Source organism: Pseudopipra pipra, chromosome 4 (genome assembly GCF_036250125.1).
Source record: "Pseudopipra pipra isolate bDixPip1 chromosome 4, bDixPip1.hap1, whole genome shotgun sequence".
NCBI lineage: Eukaryota > Metazoa > Chordata > Aves > Passeriformes > Pipridae > Pseudopipra > Pseudopipra pipra.
The window spans coordinates 37,166,391-37,189,672 of record NC_087552.1 but is presented as its reverse complement, the minus strand read 5'-3'; the positions used below and the strand labels follow the sequence as shown (position 1 = coordinate 37,189,672).

General features: G+C 35.8%; 1 protein-coding gene across 4 annotated transcripts in view; it reads left to right on the top strand.

Annotated features, from left to right (window-relative positions):
• Window positions 1-21,728, top strand: part of SH3RF1 (SH3 domain containing ring finger 1) — an 82,966-nt gene extending 61,238 nt beyond the window's left edge. For 3 of the 4 annotated variants that reach the window (XM_064652452.1, XM_064652450.1, XM_064652451.1), the window contains exons 7-12: window positions 3,613-3,767; window positions 6,272-6,442; window positions 6,606-6,865; window positions 10,273-10,631; window positions 12,296-12,630; window positions 14,924-17,950. In XM_064652452.1, the coding sequence (XP_064508522.1) occupies window positions 3,613-3,767; window positions 6,272-6,442; window positions 6,606-6,865; window positions 10,273-10,631; window positions 12,296-12,630; window positions 14,924-15,230 (1,587 nt within the window). In that variant the 3' untranslated portion in view covers window positions 15,231-17,950. Of the gene's footprint in view, window positions 1-3,612; window positions 3,768-6,271; window positions 6,443-6,605; window positions 6,866-10,272; window positions 10,632-12,295; window positions 12,631-14,923; window positions 17,951-19,061 lie in introns of those variants that run through there. The other variant, XM_064652453.1, reaches the window with a different exon arrangement.
• The last annotated feature ends 1,554 nt before the right edge of the window (window positions 21,729-23,282 follow it).

Here is a 23,282-nt window from a genome sequence, read left to right as displayed (position 1 = left end):
TGAACTGAGATAGACTTTTCACAGCTAGGGCTTTCGGCTGTGATATTATCACTTACACTGTTCTTTGGGACTTCAAACCACAACTTTGCCCCTAATGGGGGCATTAATTAGTCTGCTCTTCTTGGCCACCGGCATTTTTGAACCTCCTAGGTGCTTAGTGTATTTAAAGTTCTTCGTAAAATATAAATAACAGATGTTAAGTTCAGCTGTTGTTGGGTGAAAATATGCACATACAATTATGTAAGGCTCATTTACTTGGGAGGAAATCCTTGGATGTAATTTATAAGGTAGTTATCTAGTGGAGGAGATCTAGTTACCATAGATTTTGCTGAAAAAAATCTTGAAGTATGTGATTTGAACCATGATATGGGAAAAATAGAAACAAAATATACCGCAACAAAGTTAGTTACATTCAAAAGCAGCAGCAGCAGCAAAACAATGTAGCAACAAGAGATAACTTACCTTCCTTTCATTCTGCCTTTCCAGTCTCTTGAGGAGTCAAAAGTGTTTTGGACTGCAATTACCCTAGATGTCCATATTGCTATTTCTGCAGATTGGATGTTTTGACTTTGAAATGGTGTCTTGATGTGTGCACTTAGCTAGCAGAAATAGGTGGTCTTTATTTGGATGGTTTGCATTCACTTGCACACTGAAAATTTCAAAAATTAAAAAATCCCTATTTTTTCTGGTCTTGTTCTCTTGTACACACACAAAAAGAAAAGTTGCCCCTCTGTGTAGAAGTATATAAAGTAGTCTGAATTATTATTAATGAACCACAAGCTGTGAGGGTTATGTAGTGTACTAATGACATACAGCTCTCTTTTGTATAGTTCCTGATGATTCAATAGTGTAAGTCAGGAGGAGGTTTAAATAAGAACTCTTCTAATTTTAATCAACAAAAATTCAAAAATTCAAATCAACTTTTGTTAGGAAGAGGAAGCAGCGGAAAGAAACAATTAAGTTTAGTATGAGAAATCTGTTCTTGATAACATATAGTTTAGGAATTTTTTTAAACATGAGCCCTAATTAGTTAGCCCTCAGGGAATTTTGCAAGCCATATGCTTTTTCCTAGACCTTGTGGGAGTGAATACAGTTAATGAATATTCCTTTCCACTACTGTGCCTTTTATTATTCTTTGGGTGAGCTGATTATTGATTTTCAGTTGACTGATATGGGAATGCAGCCTAATTATATTTAAATTTACTAATATGTGTCTGCATATAGTATAGGTACTATTTGAACTTTAAACATAAATTAAGTATCAAATTATGTAATTTTTCATCTTCCAATTAAAAAAAAATTATCATTTATTTGCTGTTCTGTGTGCTTTAAAGTACACCTGGTGTCTGAAAAGTATTTGCAGAAGCTTTCAATTTTTCCCTTTCAGCTACCTAAAATACTTATTAATACTTATAAATACTTATTAATAACTTATAAATACTTAATAACAAATAATTATTGTTAAGCATAATTTTTGAATCACGTGCAGTTTGCATATATTCTTTCATGAAATGTTGACTATGAGAACTATAGAAACTAGCATATGCTCTGGTAGTTGTGTTTCTCAGTGGCTAGAAAAATGGCTACACGCCAGAAAACTTCTTGAAAACATGGCTGGATCATTTGGATATATTTTATCAAGGGAAGGGGAGCAGGACCTGAACATAGCAGGATATAATAGAGCCGTGAAGGTGCCTTTATTGTAGCTAAAACTTCAATGTATATTATGTGTTCAAATGAATAAAATACAATGCTCAGCATTTATATCTTTAGAGATGCAGGAAGTGTGGAATTGTGACAACCTTGATATTGTGCACGAGTAGGTTTAATTTTAAAGCATTCTAGCCAATCATCTCCTAATGTGGATTTACAAGTTGTACCATGTATAAAGACATCTAAATGCCTATAAAAAGGTTTAAATTTATTGACAGGTTGCCTGAAAGTTAGATTCAGCTTGGATTCAGCTAAGACATTTGTTGAAGCTGACTGGGAGTGGGAAATAACTTGGTCTGTAAAACAGCTGAAAGAGAAATGTTTTGGTATGAATTATCTAGGTACTTTAATAAGATTGTTGTATGGATAGGAATCTAGAATGTGAAGCAAATGCAATTGCCATTCTTGTAAATAACTATTAGTGTTAAAGCTCACAATGATGTTTCTCCAGCAGGTCATGTCTGTTTTGTGTTGGATACCGAAAACCTATTTGGTCCTAAGAACGATCAGAAAAAAAAAAATAAATAAAATTGGAATATTTTGCAATATAGCATGCAATTTATACCATAGCTAAGCGTAAGAATTTTGACTGAAAAACTGTAAGACTTGATCAGTTTCCTCTAGATTTGAAGGCTTTTAATTATGCAGTTCTTTACTGGGTCTTGACAGCATAAAACTGGTTATAGAGCTGTCTTTCTATTAACACTTTCACCAAATGCAGTGAGGTAATAATCACACAGTGTAGAACTAAAACTTAATTTCCATATACCTTTTAGTTTAGAAAAACCGAAAACAAGTCTACTTTATTAGTGGGCTGTTTGAGGGGAATTAAAATTACTTTCACCTACGTATTTTTCAAACTGATAATGTAATGCTGTGCATTTATATGCTGATGTATTGGAAGTACCAGGCACTAGTTCAGGATATTTTGTTAAATAATATTCTAGTTCTGTGGTTTTTAAACCTGAAGCGTCATGGTTTAGAGTTTTGTTTCAATACTAACGAATTGTGTTAAATTGAAGATTATGTTTGAAATGAATTCAGTTTTACATTTTCAAATGCTGGAGGTTTTTTATTACTCTTTTTGTGTGTGTTGTAACACAAATAGTTATTTTTAGAAAGGGGGGAAGGAACAGCTCTCCTTTTGTGAGTGCCTTTTCCCAGGAGTGTCAGTACACAAGGTCCTAAAGAATTGTCTGAAGCTTTACAGAGCAGAAGGTAACAATTGCTCCATTGATTCTCAAAAGGCACAGAAGTCTGTAGGCAGGACCCCCATTAAGATCTGCGGTGCCTTTTTACTGGGGTATTTGTTAAAGATTACCAATCTTGATAATACTGAATTTCAAAAGCTAACTCTTTTAACTAGAAGAATAGGAGAAAGTGGTAACAATAGCTCAGTGACTATGGTCTCATATTGTGCTTGCTTTTGTGACCCATGCATCAAAAGAAAATTTCCCCCAGAAGGGGTGCTTTTGGGTGTACTGCAGCTGAATTGTATATTATGTTTCAGCTTCAGGTTACAAAAACAATCATGTTATGAAGTACAGCCAGCAGCAGGATGCAAAGTCTACCTCCTGGAAGGCTTCTGAATTTTTGTCAAGCCCTATCCTAAAGATGTTATAATTAGAAACAATGCTTTCCATTTTTCCCGTGCTGAGAAATTGCTTGTCATCAGCTTAATTAGCTGCCAAAACTTCAATATTTTAAATCAGAAAAAGAGAAATACAGACAAACCCAGCTTTCCAGTTATATTGTACCAGTAGGTAAAGGAATACTGGACTTGGATGGTTTTTTTCCGTTTCCTTAGAATGTCATGATTTTGGGGGTTTTTTGCCATTGATTCAATGCATCAAACAATATTGATCATTGTTGCTATTTTTTTTTTTCTTATAAAATCAGAATATGAATCCCCCACTTCCGCCACCACCTCTCTTGTCTGCTGCAATCATTGCGTCGGCTGCTTCTGGACCTCAGTCTACAGGTGTAATACAAAGGTCTACATCAGGATCAACTGACCAAATGGCACATTTACGGCCACAAACTCGTCCAAGTGTGTAAGTAAAATAGAAACTTTTTGCCAGTTAGAAAAATGGAACGAGATCGATAACTTCACCTGTATGTGTATCACACCAGCTGGCTGCATTCTGCTAGAATTGCCAGAAAGCCAAGCATACAGCTCAGAACAAAAGCATGCATAAAGGTGATAGCCCCAAACAGCCTTCATACTGAGCATTGTTTATGTCTTAGATAAATATAATCATCTCTTGCTGCGTATAGAAAGAGCTCACTTCAAAAATATAAAGTATTTATCCTGCAGAAGATGAATGAATCCTTGTGTTAGCACTCAATACTGCATAACTCACAAGTGTCAAATACTGGAGTAAATTTATTCAATGTTTTCCATTACATATGGTATGAAAAGGCTATTCTCATATGGAATAACTTGTGCCAAAACACCAAAAGCACTGTATTTCATTTAGACTGTTGTTATATTAGCATGTTACTGTCAGATTACTTGTGTCAGTTGCAATTGAAATTTGACTGAAGATTCTACAGTACACTTAATTATTGGGTGGCAATTCGGAATGAAGGCAGAAAGCTGCTAGTTAGCACTCCATCTTCACACTTGTAATACAAGCAAATGTGCGTCATCCTTCTGGGTGAAAATATTTTGTATATTAACGTGTGCTGCCGACATCTTCTTGAAAACTTCTTTGTGTGCAGCTTAAGGAATAGGAACTGTAAAAGAAAATATAAAATTCAGGAGATGCTGAACCATCTAATAGGACACATTTCATAGAATCATAGAATCAGCTGGGTTGGAAGGGACCTCCGAGATCATCAAGTCCAACCCTTGATCCACTACCACTGTGGTTACTAGACCATGGCACTAAGTGCCACATCCAGTCTCATCTTAAAAACCTCCAGGGACGGAGAATCCACTACTTCCCTGGGCAGCCCATTCCATTTGAATAATGAAAGGACTGCTTTTGCTCCATGTCTTTCTTTTTATTTTCCCACCAGGTTTCCTCCCACTCCAGAAGAGCGCCCTTCTTGTATAGCAGGTGCATCTGGATTTGGGCTGTTCGTTTGGTGTCAAGCATTTTAACACTGCTTTTTATGGATTATTGTGCCTAGTGCAGTTAATCAAGTTCCCAACTCATTTACCTCCATCCTCCGTCTTTAAAGGGTTGCTCTATATGAGGATACTAATGAAATTTGGAATGATTTAACTAAAGGGAAAGTTAATGAACATCAATTAAAGCAAATCAATTGCTTTTCCATGGAGCTTCAATGTGTGGCTTTGTAGATCACCCCTGAATCATGTACCAGTGAAGCTTTCTTCTGTCAGTGTACTGTATGTTGCCTTTAAAGCGTATTTTTTACTTGCTTTACCAGGTACCTGTATTGCCTTTAAAGGATTTTTGCAGATTCTGCAAAGTTTCTTGGGTGGACAGCAGGAAACAAAAACCTAATGCAAAAAGGAGAAGCATGCAATTAATGCTATTGTTACTGTGCACAAGAGACAATTTTGATGAAAGAATGTTTCGTAAAGGGAAAGACTAGCATTGCAAGTAACTGTGGATCCTTTTTCAAAAAAGGGGATAGTCCACTCGTCTGCTTAATTGTCTCCCTCTTGTGAAAAGTATATTTTGAGAAAATGGGATTTATGAGAATGCTGTTTTCCATAGGTTTGGGTCAATAATTATGTAAACAACATTCAAACATTTTTCTTATGTTCCAACTGTGGCAGAAAATAGAACACTGTAGAGATTATAACAGTATCGCTTTCTAATGTGATAATAGGAAACTGTACCATCTTATCAAAGATTTCCCTAGGAATGTTCCAAGATGCAACTGCAGGAGCTTCAGCGCTTTTTAAACTTTTTTTCCTAAGAATGCTTTTTAAAAAAGAAAAAATGCAAAATATTTCTGAACTCTCACTGCGATTTCAAATGCACTGTATTATGCATTAGTGTTGCTTGGAAAATAAAAAAGGCAATAAACTTTACAAGTAAGTAACTGCTAACTACCTTACCCATAGACTTTAATTTCCGGTAACATCTCTTTCTTTTGCACTGCAGTTTGCACAGGGAAACTCCAGTTTTGCAGTTTGTAAAGTAGCTCTGATACTGATCTTTCACCCCCAACCAACAAAACTTCTCCATTCTCCCCAACTCTCAAAAAAAAAAGAAGTTGGTGTGTCACAAAATGTGAGAGGTACTAGAAGCAGGTGTAGGGAGAGAGAAGTGGTATATGTAGTGGATAAATACCTACTTAATTAAGATCACTAACTTAATTAAGAAGATGGACAGTCCTATTACTAGTATTTTGCATTCCCTTAAAGTGCAGTCAAGAGGGTATTCTTAATTGTCATTTTTTCCTCTACTATTACCATAACATATTTTAATATTGTAATGGTATGATGGATCAACTAACCCATAACCCTTTTTGCCATGCCTTCTCATCTCTGACTGAACTCTCTGTGCCAAGAAACACAAGTGATGTTTTCAGTTGTTTTAGCTTTATTGATTGCATCTTTTTTCCTGTCTTTTAGCTATATTGCTATATACCCTTACACTCCTCGAAAAGAAGATGAACTGGAACTGCGGAAGGGAGAAATGTTCCTAGTGTTTGAACGCTGCCAAGATGGCTGGTTCAAGGGAACTTCCATGCATACAAGCAAGATTGGTGTTTTTCCCGGAAATTATGTGGCTCCAGTTACAAGGTATAGTATTATACAAGTGTATAAATAGTTTATCTAGTTTCAAGTCCAAAATTATTCCGTTCTTGTATTTAATGCTAAAATTGGATAATTGAAGGCCTGTGGGCTTTTATAACTAGCTAATTTTTTCAGTTGTGTTTTGGTGGTTTGCTTTTAATTTTGGCAGGACGGTGACAAGTGCATCACAAACGAAAGCTCCCATGTCTACTGCTGGCCAAACAGGACGAGTGGTAACTATGGTCAGCCCTTCTACTGCTAGTGGAACATCCCAGAAGCTCCAGGGGAACGGTGTGCCAGTGAACTCCAGCACAGTACCCACAGCGGTGGTTTCTGCAGCACATATCCAAACTAGTCCACAAACCAAGCTCCTTATGCACGTCACAGGACAAATGACAGTCAATCAGGCTCGCAATGCAGTTAGAACAGGTAAAACAAACAAACAAACAAACAGGAAAAACTTGTGTAGTAGACAAACTGTAGGGTCTGTCTGGGCAAGTGGCTAGAGTGAGGATATATGTAAATATGTGTTGGGTTTTTTTTTAATGTCGTGGTTTACAGTTCAAATGACAATATATCCCTCTGAGTTGTTGAATCTCTTATTATTCTCCTCTAAGCAACTGTGTATATGTACATACTCCCACTGTTGGGAATTTATATGCAAGTACTTTAGGTGGAATTTTTTTTGTTCCAGCAGTATCTGGGACATTCTCTGAGCTTCCCCACTCATATACAATTCATATAGTAGTAAAAGTGAAAAGAATATCTGAGTCATAGCTTATTTTTTGTGTGTTAACTGCATAACAGCTACAGATTGCTCTAATTTAGCATTCACTTTTAAATTATCTTTTAACATCTTTAAATACCTGTAGTGCTCATTCCTTCTTCTTTTTCAGGTCTCTGTCTCAGAGTTGGTCCTTAGTCTTTCCAGTTTGTTCTCTAACCTTGACTGCAACTTCTTTCAGCTTTGATTCTGAAACACCAAGGCTATACTGCCTTCAAGATCCATATAATCTATGTAGCAAAATTCTGTATTTCTGAAAGGTATAAATCTGCATTTACTGTCTAAGGCAGGCCACATCATAGTGAAACATGCCCTCTTGTTATCTAAATGCAGATTCAAAAAGATTGATAGTGGTGTTTTCAAGAGGTTTTTTTGTTTACCAAATCCATGCACTCCTCTGTGGATTTGCCAGGCTAAGAAAATTCTTCACAACTGGAGCCTAATCTGTTCCAGTTCCTCCAAGAGCCGTAAAGGAAAAGGAAAAAGAAAAACTCCATTTCAGACTATCCCAGCGTTTTCTCTTTCAGCCTTGAATTTAGGGAATGAGATCTCTTGGCTGCGAGTCATGGCAGAAAGTTTTTTAAATCACAAGATTCTTATTGGCAGAGCAGAAGTGAAAGCAAAAGATGCTAATGGTATGATCTGTTATCCCCTTAAGAATGGTTATTTCTTATGGTCTCAAGTTCCATGAATTAGCCCACTCCCTCTTCAGAGTCATGCATCTCCTAAAACACCCTGTGCATGTTCAGATGTCAGCACCAGGTTTGCTTTTGAAGGTAGGATGTGTACATATGTCTTTAGGTATTTTATTTCCTTAATTGGTCCCATCTTTCTTCAGTCTGATCTTAGGCTGGAACAGATGTGCTAGTTCTCTGTAACAACTTTATTCGTTACCTTTAAATAAAAATAACCAGATGCTGTTGGCAGCTAGTAAGAGAAACTAAGCAAAGCATCTGTACTTTCCTGCCTCTCAGGCACAGGTGGTTTCTACTCTAAATGTTTCTTTTGAGCTGTCTAGAAGCTTGCACATGACAGCACCAAGGAGAAAGCTCCTGTGGGCTCTAGAGGTCTTTCTGTCCCTGCATCTCTGCACCGCTGTCAAGACAAATAAGCTTTTACCCTTCCATTTAGCTGACAAATGTGACAACATACTTCCCACCAAGTTTTCAAGTCCAAAATGGAAAATTCAGAGGTGCTGGACTCTCTATGCAGAGAACTTAAGATTGGATTCTGTAAGAGTGTACTGTTCAGTCACAAGTACAGATCTGTCCCTTATAGGGACCTGAGAACTGAAGCAATAATGGCTGCTTTATGTTCAAATGTTACAGAGCACTTTGTAGTCAGCATCTGAAACATGATCATATTGAGCTTTCTATAGCTGAGTGTTACTCTCTTGGTGAGGCTTCACAAATCAATGCTGCATTTTGCGGGGCTGGTCTCCGGTTTCAGTTTAGCTCAGGGCTTTGAGGACCCTTCTTCAAGTGATCTTAGTGAGATATTGCTTGACATCATCTTTGCTGATGGAGTATGCATCCTTTGATTAAAAGGAACTATGAAGAAAACATACATTCTGCCTATTTCATTAAAGGTTAAACTTTATGAAAATAGGGTAAGCTATAGCATTTTTCCTATCAATTCTATCAGGGATAAGAAAACAAAACCAGAAAGCTATTCCATGCTTGTAGTACATAAATTGCATATGAGTGTAGATGTATCTTGAAGAATTGCTGCACTCTCTGTATCTTTTGAAATGTTCGTGCTACTCAGAGTTAGCAAGGGTCTGCTACAGGGGAAGAGGTTATCTATCAAAAAATTAGATACAGTATTTAATAATGCACCTTTTTTTTTTTTTTTTTAAGAAAGAACTTGTGCTTCTTATTGTAGAGATTGTAATTGGGTATAATACTGTAAAATTGTTATGTCAAATTTGGGAACTTTGTCAGTCTACTCTAATACACTGTTGCTGCAATCTAACCAGCTTACCAAGGGAATTTGTAGAAAGCAGAATAAAGTGAGCAAGTGCTGTAGGTTTGATTCTAGGATATCACTTATAACAAGTCTGAAACTCTAATTAGTATCTGAAAATCAAAATGAATTGATACATTTGAGATGTACATGTACCAAGCTAGAGGTATGACCCCTCCTTCAACAGAACCTTTCGAAGTATTTGAAGGAGAGAAGCTGTGCAGCACTGTGGTGCTGCATTTTGCCTCATCTTGTTCAATTAAAATGTCTGTACTTCATACCACCCAGTGGTGTAGAGATGTCCAAGCTGTTGAAATGATCCAAAAGCGTGTATGATTGACCATATGACTATAATAGCAATGTTACTTTTTGGGAAGGATTAATTAGCTCATGCAGAACTCTTTGCTTTGCAGCTCAGCTGCAACACAGGTTAGTATACTCAGCCTTGTGCTGTTCTCCAGCTTCCAGTGTAGATGTTTCTTTTATTTCACAGGGGTATGAGTAAATCCACTTCTATATTTAAACATCCCAAGAGACAATAGCTTATGTTTTCAGCGAAACCACTTGTAGCAGTAGTTGCCCCTGTACTTATTGTTTGAAAGACCTACTAAATCTGTTGTGGATTTTGTGAATAGTTTAGGGAAACAATCCAATTATATTTTTAGCAGCTTCTATAAGGAGTGTTTCTTCCTACTTTCGTTATGTGCCCGGACACTACATATTGTATTAAAAGGAGCAAACCAGTTCCAGACAATATTTAGCTAGCTCTTAGGTACTGAAATGTGATCTTCACTTTTCATCTCTGTATGGGAAGCATTTCACTTAGCAGCTTGGCTATCTCCACAACAGTTGCAGTGCTGTTATTCTTCTGTTGCATAGTGGTGCAAGTAGTGTAGCATATACTACTACTTTATTCAGGTAAGATAAATTTGATGCTGTGTATCATGTCACTATATAATGGGAATGAAAGTTAAGAAGGTAGGAAGGAAACTTCTTGTGACTGACTAGCTATAACACAGTGACTGTACCTCACTTTGTGTGTCTTGTGAAAAGATGAACTATCTCAGGTTTTATTCTTTTGTTCCAGTTGCCTCACATAGTCAAGAAAGACCTACGGCAGCAGTCACACCCATACAAGCACAAAGTCCAACATGCCTTATTCCTGCAGCTGTGATCATTCCCCACCACTCTGTTGCCTCCCAGCAGCTCCAGCCCCAGCTTTCAAATAGTGCTGCTTATGTCACAGCTGTGAATGTGAACCGCTCAACCATCCCACTGGCATGTGCAGCAGCTTCTTTGAATTCTCCTAATGTTGCTGCTTCATCTTTGGAGGGAGATATTAGTGGAAAAACTGTAAACACACACCCTGGAGCTCCTGCATCTCCAGAGAGTGCTTTAGCAGCTGGTGGAAATGCTGCTGTCAGTAAAGCAGACAAGGATGGCAAGGTGAGTAGAGAATAAAATCATTCCCTTGAATTCTCCTGTTTTCATCATACAATCTCTTAAGAGATTAAAAAACAAAACAACAAAAAAAATGAATGTAGGAACATAAACATTTCAGTCTAATAAAATAAAATGAAAATCAGTATTCTTTTAGGTTGCCTTCCTTATTAAGCAGACACATTGAGAGGTTATGAAAAACATGTAACCAACAATGTTTGTTGGACAAAGAAAGAATGCACATAGTTGTTTTTTCTAAATGTAGATCATTACAGTCTGTAGTGATTCTACTTTCTTTTCTTCTCTTTGAAGTATTTTCCTCTATGTCTAAATTCTACTCACTGTTTGCCAAGTCATGTGATTATATTATATTGTAGTCCAAAAAATTCCTCCAACTTTATAATTGATTTTCTTTTACAGTTGTGGTGTAGTTAGAAATTTTTTTTCCTTGGGACAACTGTCTTTACATCTCAAATGTTTTAGAATTTACCTTGCTACTCTTCAGCCACATGCTGATGTGGCTGCTTAATGTAGTTTATGAAGATTTTAATCTTAGGCTGTACAATAATGTCAGCCATTTTTTAGTTATTTTTGTTTATTATTGTTGAATGGATGTACCTAAAACTTTGTTTAAAAATTATTTTAGTCATAGACATTGAAATCAGACTGAGGTGCCCTTAAGGAGGGATTTTAGAAAACTTATTTATAGTTTAAGGTGAATGATGCTAATATATTTGGACTGTTTTAATTTCTTTTTCTTTCCCATTTGCTAGACAGCAGATCTTTGCTGAAATACGTTTAAGTTATTAAATACTTGGAAAAAGTACTGAGGATTTTTTAATTCACCAATTCCACTACATCCCGGGCTTTAAAAAAAAAATTCTCACATTGCTCATGCTTTTCTCTGTCTGTGGTTAAATAGTTTATTTTTGTCTCCAAGGCTCACAATCTGGCACCTCTTGTAAACACTAAATTCACTCAGTCAAAGGGTTGGTAAGAAGATCGCTGCCCACACCCCTTTAAAAAAATACAAGAAACACAAAAAGCTACTTAAATAATTCTCTTCAGAGTAGGTAATAGTCTTCAGGGATTCTTGTCTGGACAAGCAAAAAGAATGTTTACAATCCTCCCCTCTAGCACAGCAGCAAAACACAATACATTCTCCTTGGGGCAAACTTCTGTTAAGTCATGAAGATCTTCCCTTGCTGAGGGAGGATAAATAAAAGAAACTTATCTAAACAGCAGCTTCCAGAGCGGACTTTTCTCCCTGCTTGGTTAGAAATTACTCTTTATGTCTTCCTAGAAATGCCCATGTTAATGAAACGTTTTACTTTTTAAATTCCTGTTGTGGGAATCTAACTCATCACACCTTTTTCTAGACAACCATTTGGGACAGAGTAGTTGGATTTTAAGTTAAGGTTTAACCTAACTAAGTGAAAGGACTTTGCCAGTTTATGGTCTTAATTACTTATTGTTTTTCTCTTTATAATGTTAATAATTTGCTTTTTCTTTTATAATTTTCATCATTATCTTTTTAATTTTTACAATCTCAAGTATCTTGTCATTTACTGAGTCCTCTCTGAGCACGATGTCATCTTTCAGAAGGAAGTGTTCAACTCTTTTTACAGGAGACTTTTGTTCTAAAATGAGGCACTGCTTTTGGTTTACAGAAAGAAAAAAAAGGTTTGCTGAAACTACTTTCTGGAGCATCCACTAAACGCAAGCCTCGATTGTCACCTCCGGCATCACCAACGCTGGAGGCTGAGCAAGCAGCCGCAGAGTTAGCCCTGCAAGGTGCAGTGGGGCCAGAGCTCCCATCAGCAGGCACTCACAGCAAAGCTGGACCGTGTCCCACCGACAGCGAGGCCTCTGGGCTGGCACAGGAATCATTGCATCGGAAAACAAGTTCCCTGGATTCCTCTATTCCAATAGCACCACCGCCTCGGCAGCCTTGCTCATCGCTCGGTCCAGTCCTGAATGAATCCAGGCCTCTTGTCTGTGAAAGGTAAATCATCCTATGCTGCTAGACTTGGGCAAACCAAGGAAAAAATCCATTCTCAGACACTTGTAGTGTATATCAGAACTGCTTCAAAATGCTGAGATTTTATAGCAAGATGAAAGTTATTTTTTAACAATACTTTATTTACTTATCAACCAATACTCATGTTTATATTTGTTTACTTTTCATATTACTTGAAAGTTTTTTGAATGAATAGACACTTAAATATGATGATCACAGGTTTGGTATGAAAAGTGAAGTAGATAAAATAGGCATCCTATTTTGCAAAACAGAAGCACATTATATTCTTGCATTTATGAATATCAGGTTAGTCCTTTAAGATTATTAGCAGTGCATAACTGTCAGCCTAAATATGTGATGAATGAGACCTTTATCTATGTGTAGGCTTCTTGATATGTGATTTCTTGAGCCGTTGCAAAGATACTTTTACTGCCCAAATGCCCCGTGACTGTGCACTCCATACAGCAAGCTCTAGGGCAGACTCTATGTTCTGGCAAGTGAGTCTGAAAAACATATAGTTGTCTTGACTCTCAAACTGACAGGCAGTTGCTTCAAAGTTCCGTCACTTTTGTGTCCATCTATTGTTTTCCAATTTCCAAGTCCTCAGTAGGTTGCACAGACTGTGAAGGAAGTGGCAGTTTTCTAACTACTGTCTCTTTTATTATTCCTGGTAGCAGACAAGCAGTATGAAGAGTGTCACAGGACTTTTTTTGCAGTAGATACAAAATTTTGTGTAGAGGGAAAATAATATTAACAGCCCTAGGACTGAACTGATTCAAGCTGACTATTGTAAACTTTGCTTTGATACTAATAACTCACGTGTGTGAGCATGCTGTTGTATTTCCAGGGGCCCACTGATCTTAAGCTGTACCCATACATTAAGATCCAGACAATATGTAACTTTCTATGTGTCTTTTAGTTCACTTCTGTCATACCTTTAATATTTTTGAAAAGGTTATTACTGTTTCTGTGCAATTTCCTTGCAGGAAATTTCTATTTCATACTGAATTTCTGAAGTAGATTTACACCTAGAAATGGGAAATAAAACCTGAAAGACTTTTCTCTAAGAATAACATTACTTATTTTCACATTATTGTAAGTCTGTTTAGCACAGTAATATGCTTTTATGCTTTGAATGTGAAAATAATATCAAATTCATTCTGGCATGACCAGTGCATATTAGTGTAAAGCTAATTCTATCCTCACAAAAAATAGGTTTTTTATTTCCGTGGTGGAAAATTTTTTTCTCAGAACTACTTAAAGAAAATGATGCAGTATATTTTATTGATCTAGTAATAACATATACTCAAACATTCTCTTAATGTTAAATGTTAAAAAATATTTTTTAAGTGACAATTGCTACTGGAGAACTGCTAATACAAGATCATTCTCATTGGTGGTCATGCAGAATTGTTACATTTTTGTCAGTGTATTTAAATAGAATTTCATCTGGGTTCCCTTTGTCCTTTTCAGGACAGGGTTAATGTTTTTCCTGATGTGCGCATTTCCTTTGGCTGAATTGCTTAAAATGTGTTGGTTAATAATACTTAAAATTTACATGGTACCCAATATCTTCAATGTAATTTATAACCATTGATTACTCTTCAGCATTTTGGAAGACGAGGTGGGTAAGAACCATACTCATGATGCAACAGCATCTTCAGTGAAAATTTTGAGTTGAGGAGAAAAATATTCTTGAGGATAAACTCAATAAAAAGCTCTTGTTAGGATTATTCTGTTCTTAAATCTCACAGTTCCAATCTCAGATTACAATCTGACTGGAAAAAGAAACAGTACTTTTTCTATTCTGACTCTGGCTTTGCAGTGTAATATTAGTGTTTGAGTTTTATTTTGAAAGGTCTAGAGGATTTAGGAGTCAGATTCTCCTGATTTTTCTGCATGAATTAGGAGCAAAAGAGGCTGGCTCAACTCTGTAAAGCACTTGAAAATGTTCCTGGTTTAGATACAGAATTTTCCTTGAAGTCCTTGCTTCCTTTAAGATTCTATATCAAATTTTTATGTTAATCCCACTGTTTCTCCATTCACTAGAACTGCAGGTTGTCCAAGGGTATGTCTTTCCTGTATGTTCTGCAGAAAATTAGAAGTAAAGCTTGTGAACTTTTTTCCAATCATACTGAATAAGTGGATGGACATTTGATTTGTTTGATAGTAAACAAGCTCTTAGTGACATATGTTTGCAGATGGATACTTAACACCATTGGCCATTTCACTAAAGGAAGGGAAGACCGTGACATTCTCTTAAATCTTATTACTGCAGGTCTTCTCTGTTGTTCCCATTCCTGTATTCACTCTTCTCCTGTGAACTATGTTGGTTGCTTGCTGTGGTCCATGGTCCATGGTCATATGTTCCTTGTACAGAAGGAGCAGAGATGTTTAACAGAAATTTCTGCCAAGCCTTGATTAGAGTTTGGAGAATTCCTGTCACCTTGAGACTCTGCAGTGGAGTTCAGTCATTTCTTCTGATTCTCCAGACAAGACACAAGTTGTCTTGGGGTGTTGTGATTTCTTGTATTGATGTGGCACTGACAAGGCCAAGGATCACTGTCTTTTCTTTAAAAAGATAGACTCAACTCCCTGCAGTTCCCAGAGTCAGACATGCTCTGCTGTGAATATATAGGAATTTCTTTATCTGAGGAGTTCATTTTTTTCCATGACAAGAGTTAAAAGAAAGTGGCAAGCTCTTTTCATGAGCTTTCTCTTTTAGAGGTAAACGTTGCTTAAATAGCCTTAAATTTTACATTAAATACACTGCACTGTAATAATAAACTACCCAGCACCCTGCAATGGTGTTAAAGACCTGAAGTTGAACCTAAATACACATCACTGCATATCCTGAACTATAAAATGAATTCTTCATACAGTTAGAGTGGAGTACAGCAGTAATTTTGTTCTGTGATTAAAGTGACCCCAAGTCATTTTATCCACCACAAAATGACTGGTGTAACATCTGCTCCCAGTGAGCGAGCCAGTGGCTTTAGAGGGCAGCAAGTCTTACCACATCTGGCAGCATTTAATGCTGTTAATTAAATGCTGAGAATCAGTCTGCCCTGTGTTGGTTATCTGTAGGAGTCAAGGCACCCACTCAGCAGACAGAAGAGATGCTCAACAGCAGGGCACAGACGAGCTGAAAAGTAAAAATTCAAAGTGCAAGAAAAAGTATGAGTTTAACTTGTGTAATGATAGTAATTCCAACATTCTGTGTTTTCCTTAGCTAAAATTTTCTGCATGTGAAAAGTATTTTTATCCACTTGGTGATTAGGCAAACCACAGATAATTGTCCAAAAATCAACTACAACTATCTGGGAAGAAAAGCAGTATTTTGTGTCTAGTGAAACAGAAGCAATGAAGAAAGGGAGAAACACATGAAAGATACAATCTTTTTCATGTTACTGAAAAATGTGAGAAATGCTAATATTAAAAATAAAAAGTAGAATGGAGAAATGTGAAGACAGATCACCATCCTCCTCAAACTAAAAAATAAATTCACAAATACAAAGCAAAGGCACTGTGGGATATGGCCAGACACATTAAGAATATTAGCAAAGAACTGATGGCAAATACAGTGGTTAATTCTGGAAAGCTAAAGTACTTTCATTTTTATAATATTAACATTCTATTACTAGCTGATCAAAAAGAACTGGGATAATATTTTGAAAATTAATGAAAAATAATATAAGACAGTTAAAGAAAAAAAAAAAAGAAGAAAACTCATAGTTGTACAGCTTAGGTGTATGTAAAATATTAAGATTAGATGACCACAAAAGATCTGCAAATTTGACCTTCAGACATTGAAAACATTTGGAAATACTGAATAAGGAGACAAATAAGGAAGATTCAAACATGTGGGAATGAACATGTTTTTTCCAAAACATAGGTCATGCTTAGTAAATATGATTATTTTTCTCCAGGGACCTTGCAATGAACTTTTGAGCTGAAGCATAAGCTCTTTACTCTGCATGAAATTGGTAGTTTTGGCAGTATGTTGTTGATGATGAAATAAATAATGGAAAAATAGTTTTTGTTCCACAGCTGATTCAGGGTGATCCAGATAGACAGCTGTGTGAATGTGTGATGGGTCTGGATCTGATCACCCGTCTTTCGGCAAATAGAGTTTGTAAAATGTGGCATAAAATTTGAAGAGGAACATGTGATTTACAGGTGTAAAGCCAGATGGGTTTCTTCTCATGACACATTGAAAAATATAGTAAAATAGCCTTTTAAAACCAAGGGTGCTGTGCTCTGTTTTAGACATTAGATTACAAGATTGATATCAAAATAGTTGGGAAGCTAAAATTTGATGAGAAGTACCAAATTACTGCAGCGTTGAGGTTGCTCAACACGGTATGGAAAGCTCAGGACAACAGTATTTCTGCGCTAGCTGGTGATCCTCTAGGGAGGGCAAAGAGAATGTGGGTTTTTGCAAAGCTGTTTGTTTTAACACTCAGCAAGCAGCAGCAGCAGAACAGACTAGTCTATCAATTCAGGGGAGCACAGAGGTTACTCACAGAATTAGAAAATAAAACCAAGTCAAATGTTTACAGGGCAGCATTTGACAGAGTGCAGTGTAAGGCAGGCAGGTATTCTTTCTTTAAACTCATTTTTTAAACAGGCTCTCTTTTGGATAAAATTAGTGCTGTGTAGTGTGCTGGTTAATCTTCAGCCTGGAAGCAACCTACTTATTAACAACAGTAGAAGTTTTTCACAGCTTTATTGCAGTTCTTTATCCTTCTCTATCTTGTCCTTGTCTTGCCTGAGTAAAGACTATTGTTTTAACTCAAGTAGTTTACAGTCTCAATAAAACTTACAGTCTATTAAAAATATTTGGTTCTTATTTCCTGAGTCAGCATTAAAACCCAAGTTGCCCACAGCAGAAGTTAGTGCAGGCCTAGGTTGGATGTGGAGCGTTCTGAAGCTGCACACTAATAAATCTTGTAATTGGCTTGGTAGCTTTTATGAAGCATGAATCTAATAATTCCAGTCCTCTGAAATCTGGGGATTGCCATGACTGAAACAGTCCTAGTTTATAAGTCACTAGTAAATAACATTTGACAACTGATTAGGTCCAAATATGATTTGCTATACGCAGATTTTCCAAGAAACTTTAAGTATTTATAAAGTGTTGCTACTCTTTTCTGAATACTTTTAACTATCTGGACAGACTTCATTTTTGTTTTATGTGTTCTTAAGCAAAATGTACTACTACAATACAGTATCTTTCTCTGCTTCAATATTATTATCAGTATAATGAGCTGAAATTGGTATTCCATCCTTTACTAGACTATATCTTGTTCTTTTGTCTTTTCATCAGATCGTTAATTTATTTTAGTCTATTAAGATAATAAATTATTTCAAGCTTATTAAGATAATAGTTATCGTAATCTATGAAGTAATCTTCATGAGTGCAAAATGTTCTGATTTTAATGGAAAATTCTATTTTTGCCAGCAGATTTCCTAGCACTGCCTTTAACGCTCTTAACTTTAGAAGCTTTAAAATTTTACAATCAGCCATTGATTCTATTTGATTTCATCATGCAGACATTATTGGTTGTATAGCTAAGAACTGAGTTATAATATGTGTCATAAAACTTGATCAAGAAGCTGACATGATTGTCTGCAGAGCCGCAACACCTAAATTTTAGGTTGATGTGAACTGAAACCACGGTAGAAGAGATTGAGTGGTGTTATACATGTTTAAAAATAGAGAGAGAAGAGTGTAGCCTCTTTTTAATGCACTCATATTTGAAAAGTGATTTTACTGTGACAAATTCAGAAAATACACTTTTCTTTGCGTCAGGTGCTTAAAAAAATTGTTGAATTGAACACTTTTAAAAATGTTTCTTTTTAATATAGTAGTATACAAATTGTGAAGCTGTGTTCAAATAAGATGGCATGTTCTATCCTGAAAAGTTTTTAAGAAAAATGAAAATAATTTAAAACAGCAATGCAAATTAATAGGTTTTGTTCCTTCTTTTAGTTCTGTGCCTTTCCTGAATAGCCATTCCTGGGAAAATATCATATTAAACATACAGTTGTAAAATTATGCTTAGTTACTGCTGTGAAAGCTTTGATTATTGTTGAATCATGCTGACTGGAAGAGTCTGCAAATTTATATTGAAAAAAATAATTACAGTTTTCTCCTGTTATTTAACCATTGTCTGGATTTTTATGGGGATCTTGGCGAGAAAAAATTGATAGGAGATGTATGCATTTTGACTTAAATTTGTTATGTTGCTATTGTTATTATCTGTTCAAGACATAGTTATTATGTACTCTGGAAACAGTTCTAGGCAGTTTTCTGTTTTCATGAGCTTTAACAGGCTTTTAAAAGCATTGGTTTAAAAAAAAAAAAAGGTGAAAAAAAAGAACTTAAACAGTGTTTTTTTCTAATTACACAGGTACAGGGTTGTGGTATCCTATCCTCCTCAGAGTGAAGCAGAACTTGAACTTAAGGAAGGTGACATTGTTTTTGTACACAAAAAACGTGAGGATGGCTGGTTCAAAGGCACTCTGCAACGAAATGGAAAGACTGGCCTTTTCCCTGGCAGCTTTGTAGAGAACATTTGAGAAGATTCATTCCAAGAGCTTCAAATCATACCGTACTGTAAAATAGCACAAATATTTTGCCAGAAAAAGCACAGTCATGAAATATTTTCAAATGACTGTAATGTAAACAAAAATCTACATATTTTTACAGTGTCTATAGCACAATTACACCAGCGAAAAAAGAAGATGAAGGCATCTGCTGGTTTTATCACTTTGAATTCTTAAGTGTGATGTGTGCCTTGTACTGTCTGATTTATTATATAGAGGAATTTTTTTTCCCCCAAGTATGTTACATAAATGAACAATTGTTTACAAGGCTGTAACTAATTTATTCTTGGTTTTTTTTTTTAAACTTGAATTTTGTGTAATAGCTAAAATTCTTGTGACTATGATTTTAACAAATTATTAATTTATGAAAGAATAACTAAGGGGAAGCTGGATTCTCTCCTTATGAGCAAGCAATTATATCTGATAAAGAGCCTCCCATTTATCCTCTGGACATTTTTCCCCTGCTGTGTCTGACAGTGGAGTAAGTCTCTGTTGTATGAGTTAATGTTGAGTGGTGGTGATGTGGCGTCAAATAGAATTTGCCAAATGGGGAAAAAATGTGTATTTTCTTTTTTGGACAGAGAAAAAAAAAAGTCAGTGGTGTTCCTGAGTCTAGTTTTACTTCTTCATAAATCACCCTAGTAGAGTAATGTTTCCAGGAGGCAGAGATGTATGTGAACAACTGAATAAAACCATCTCAAGGTTAGGATCATCTCAAGGTTAGGAAGAAAGATATTTAGGAGTGCTAACAAGAAATTCTCTATACCTTCTCTTTATGTAATAACTTGGCAATTTGAACAAAGCTTAGCTTTGTATATTTGGCCAGTTCTTTGGGCATTTAGCGCTCAGGATCCAACAAAATTGGAAGGAATGTTAAAGCCCAACGCTTAGAATGAATATAACTTGAAAACATCTGTTTGATAAGACTGAATATAAAAATAAAATTATAAGTTGTACTTAATGTCTAAAAAATGCCTAAGATGTGTAATTTGCTGTTTTCTTCTCAAACTGATCTGCATGGCCAAGAGATGTTTTAAAATGTCTGAGCAATAGTGGTGGTAAGTGATGCACTTGTGTTAAAGTAAAAGGCTGTATGAAACACTGTGAAAAAACTTTACTAACTTCTTAACCATTGCTACTTTGGTATGTTCTGACTTTTTCTTTGTCTTGCATGTGTTACTCGATTCCTGCAGTAATGTAACTGTGCATGGTTGGCATTTTCCATTCCAGTTTCCTGTTGCTGTGTTATTTTGCTCTGAAAGTTTCCCAAAAGCCACTTGACCAAAACTAGTGAGCAACTTGCCTTCAGCCAGAGAAGGTGTCCAGTGTTTGAATCATTAATAAAATATTGTAATATCCTTGCAGCTGATGGATATAAAGAATGCAGCCTGCAAGAAATACATTGTTTGTCTTTCAGGGTTTTGTTAGAGATTTGACACTGGTGAACACATGTGCTACTCAGCTGAACTTTTTTTTATTATTTTATTGTTTGATTATAGCAGTTTAATGGTGATTTCTTTTGGTAAGACACTGAGCACCATCATCTCCATTTAAATCCATTTAAATCTGATGTAATTTGGCTGTTACTCAGCACTTTACAAAGGGAAGCCAGTAAGGTGATTCAGTGTCGCACAGTACACACAGAAACAGTGATGAAAAAGTACATAGTGATATGTTAAATCCTTATAATGTTTTTGAAGTTATACATTGATAAATATAAAATGTTAATATCAGGTAGTATCATGATGGTCTTAAAAACAAGAAAAAATATATCTATAAATATAGTTGGACATGACAGCATTCCCAAATTAACCATCTCTCTGAAACACTGTATAATTCAGTTTTTGCATTTTTAAATATTTTTAAATAGTTTACTTGAATATTCATGTAATATATAAAGGTATTGTGAAATGAATTTTAGTTAGAAAGAAGCTGATATCAGCTTTTGTCAGCATAAATTGGCACTAGTGTGTCGTAATCTTATTTTGGAAAATTTAGTGCATTTTATATTAAAGACTACTAAAGGTTAATTTTTTTCTATCTCTACGCTCCATATTTTAAACTAAGTGACTAAGTTACCTCTATTAATAGAATTTCATGGTGTAAAGTCAGTTAAAAATCAGATTTTAATCCAATAGTTTTGTTAGATGGAATACATTTTAATTGATTTTTTTTAACATTGAGTAAACATTTGTAAAAAGGGCTTATTACATAGCAGTGCAACAATGACAAAAATGCAGTTTATCATGCCTTTTTTTGTGATCTTTTAGGGGTTATTTTTTGGTTTTGGCTTGGGATTAATTCAGTGTAGAAACAGACAAACTCTGTGCATTTGCTTTGTGTAATTCATAAACAAATTTTGTAAGGTATTTTATATCTATGTTTGAAGTCCAGTGAATGTTAAGTGTTTGATTTACTATGTTAAACTTCCAATCCTAATAAATATTTTCTTAGCAAACAGCTACATCAAATAGTGTATGCAAACATTAAACATAAATTACTTGTAAAGAATTTGACAATAAAATTACCAGAACTTAATTTCAGAATTTCCAGGAGGGTATTTCTGCTCAAAGAGAAAAAGTCTTCAGATTCCATAAGAAGGTTGGAATGATGAATTGTAGAGAGAACTGAGAATCTTTTCCCATCTCCATTTTTCTGCAAGTAACTTCAGAAGAGGTAGGTAAATCCACCTTAGTCTGTTCATGATGGACTTCAGTCTCATCACAGTATATCAGGTGCACAAGTCATAGACTGCTTTCACTCGAGGATGAAGTCTGGTGTAATGGACCTACTGTGTATATATTGAGAGAGAGTCCCCAGCCCTGAGGGTGAAGCATCTGCCTGAACTTCCAACTGAGAGCAAAAGTGTAGGGTGGCAAAGACTCGTTTGCCCTGAAGAAGTTTGCTGTGCACAGCAGTCAGGCAGTAACTGGCTAACTAGAGGATCTTCCTGATTTGCATGTGGCTACATGTCTGCTATGTACACATAGCTGCTGGGAAAATCGTGGAAAGTTAATCCTAAAAGTGTTTGCAAATGTGTTAAGATTTTGTAAATGTTTCAGCTACTGTGAGAAACTCGGTGTTAGTTAAGACTGCTAAATTCTGCTAGCAGTGAATGATGCAGCTTTAAGTGGTCTGTGAAAGAAGGAGCATCAAGTCTAACTTTCCTTAATTAAGGGGGAATGGGAATGGTAAGAAGGTAACATGATTTGTAGAAATGTAGGATGGAGATTATATAAAAGCAAATTTATTTATTTCTTTTCAGAATTGTGGTCTAATATCAGTGCATCCATAGCAGAAAAATACACACAAACATCATGAGTGTGCAGTAGAAGTAAGACTATTTCTTTGGGTTGGTTTTGGGGTGGTTTTTTTTGTAACGTAATTATTGAGTAATTCTAATAAGTGTTTAACATTTGGCTTGCCAAAGGTACCTGAAATCCTGTTCACCTTCATTTCATTACCTCTGCCTTATAGCAGTAATGACAATTATGATAGTTTTGCATGGGCTTAAAAATATGACTTCTGTACATTCTGGATTTTTTCAGAGGGCTGGCAAAATATTTTAACTGGCTTGTTCTTTCCAGTTGATTCAAATGTGTTTAAAGGTGCATATTGACTTCAATGAAATACAAGAATCCACTTGTCTAGTTAAAAAGTGTTTGGCATTACTAAAACTACAGTATAGTCTTTCTTGTGTATGCACAATAATGATGCCACAAGTTTCTGTAGGACAAGCCAATACACCTGTCTTCTTTGGATTCCTATCATGCATCTGCCATAAGTATACTACTCAAATCATGCTTAGGTGCTCGTTCCCTACGTTTGGTTAATAGTGGTAAATCTTAAGCAGATTTGAAGTTTGACTTGAACAAAACCAGTGTCATAATTCTTTTGAGTGACTTAATGGCATACTTGCAATATTTGTATATAGAAACAAAAGAGCCGAGAATGGTGATGATGAATGGTGAGAACATGGACATTAGATGGGGGGAAAATTGGAAAGAGAAAAGGATTTGGAAGAC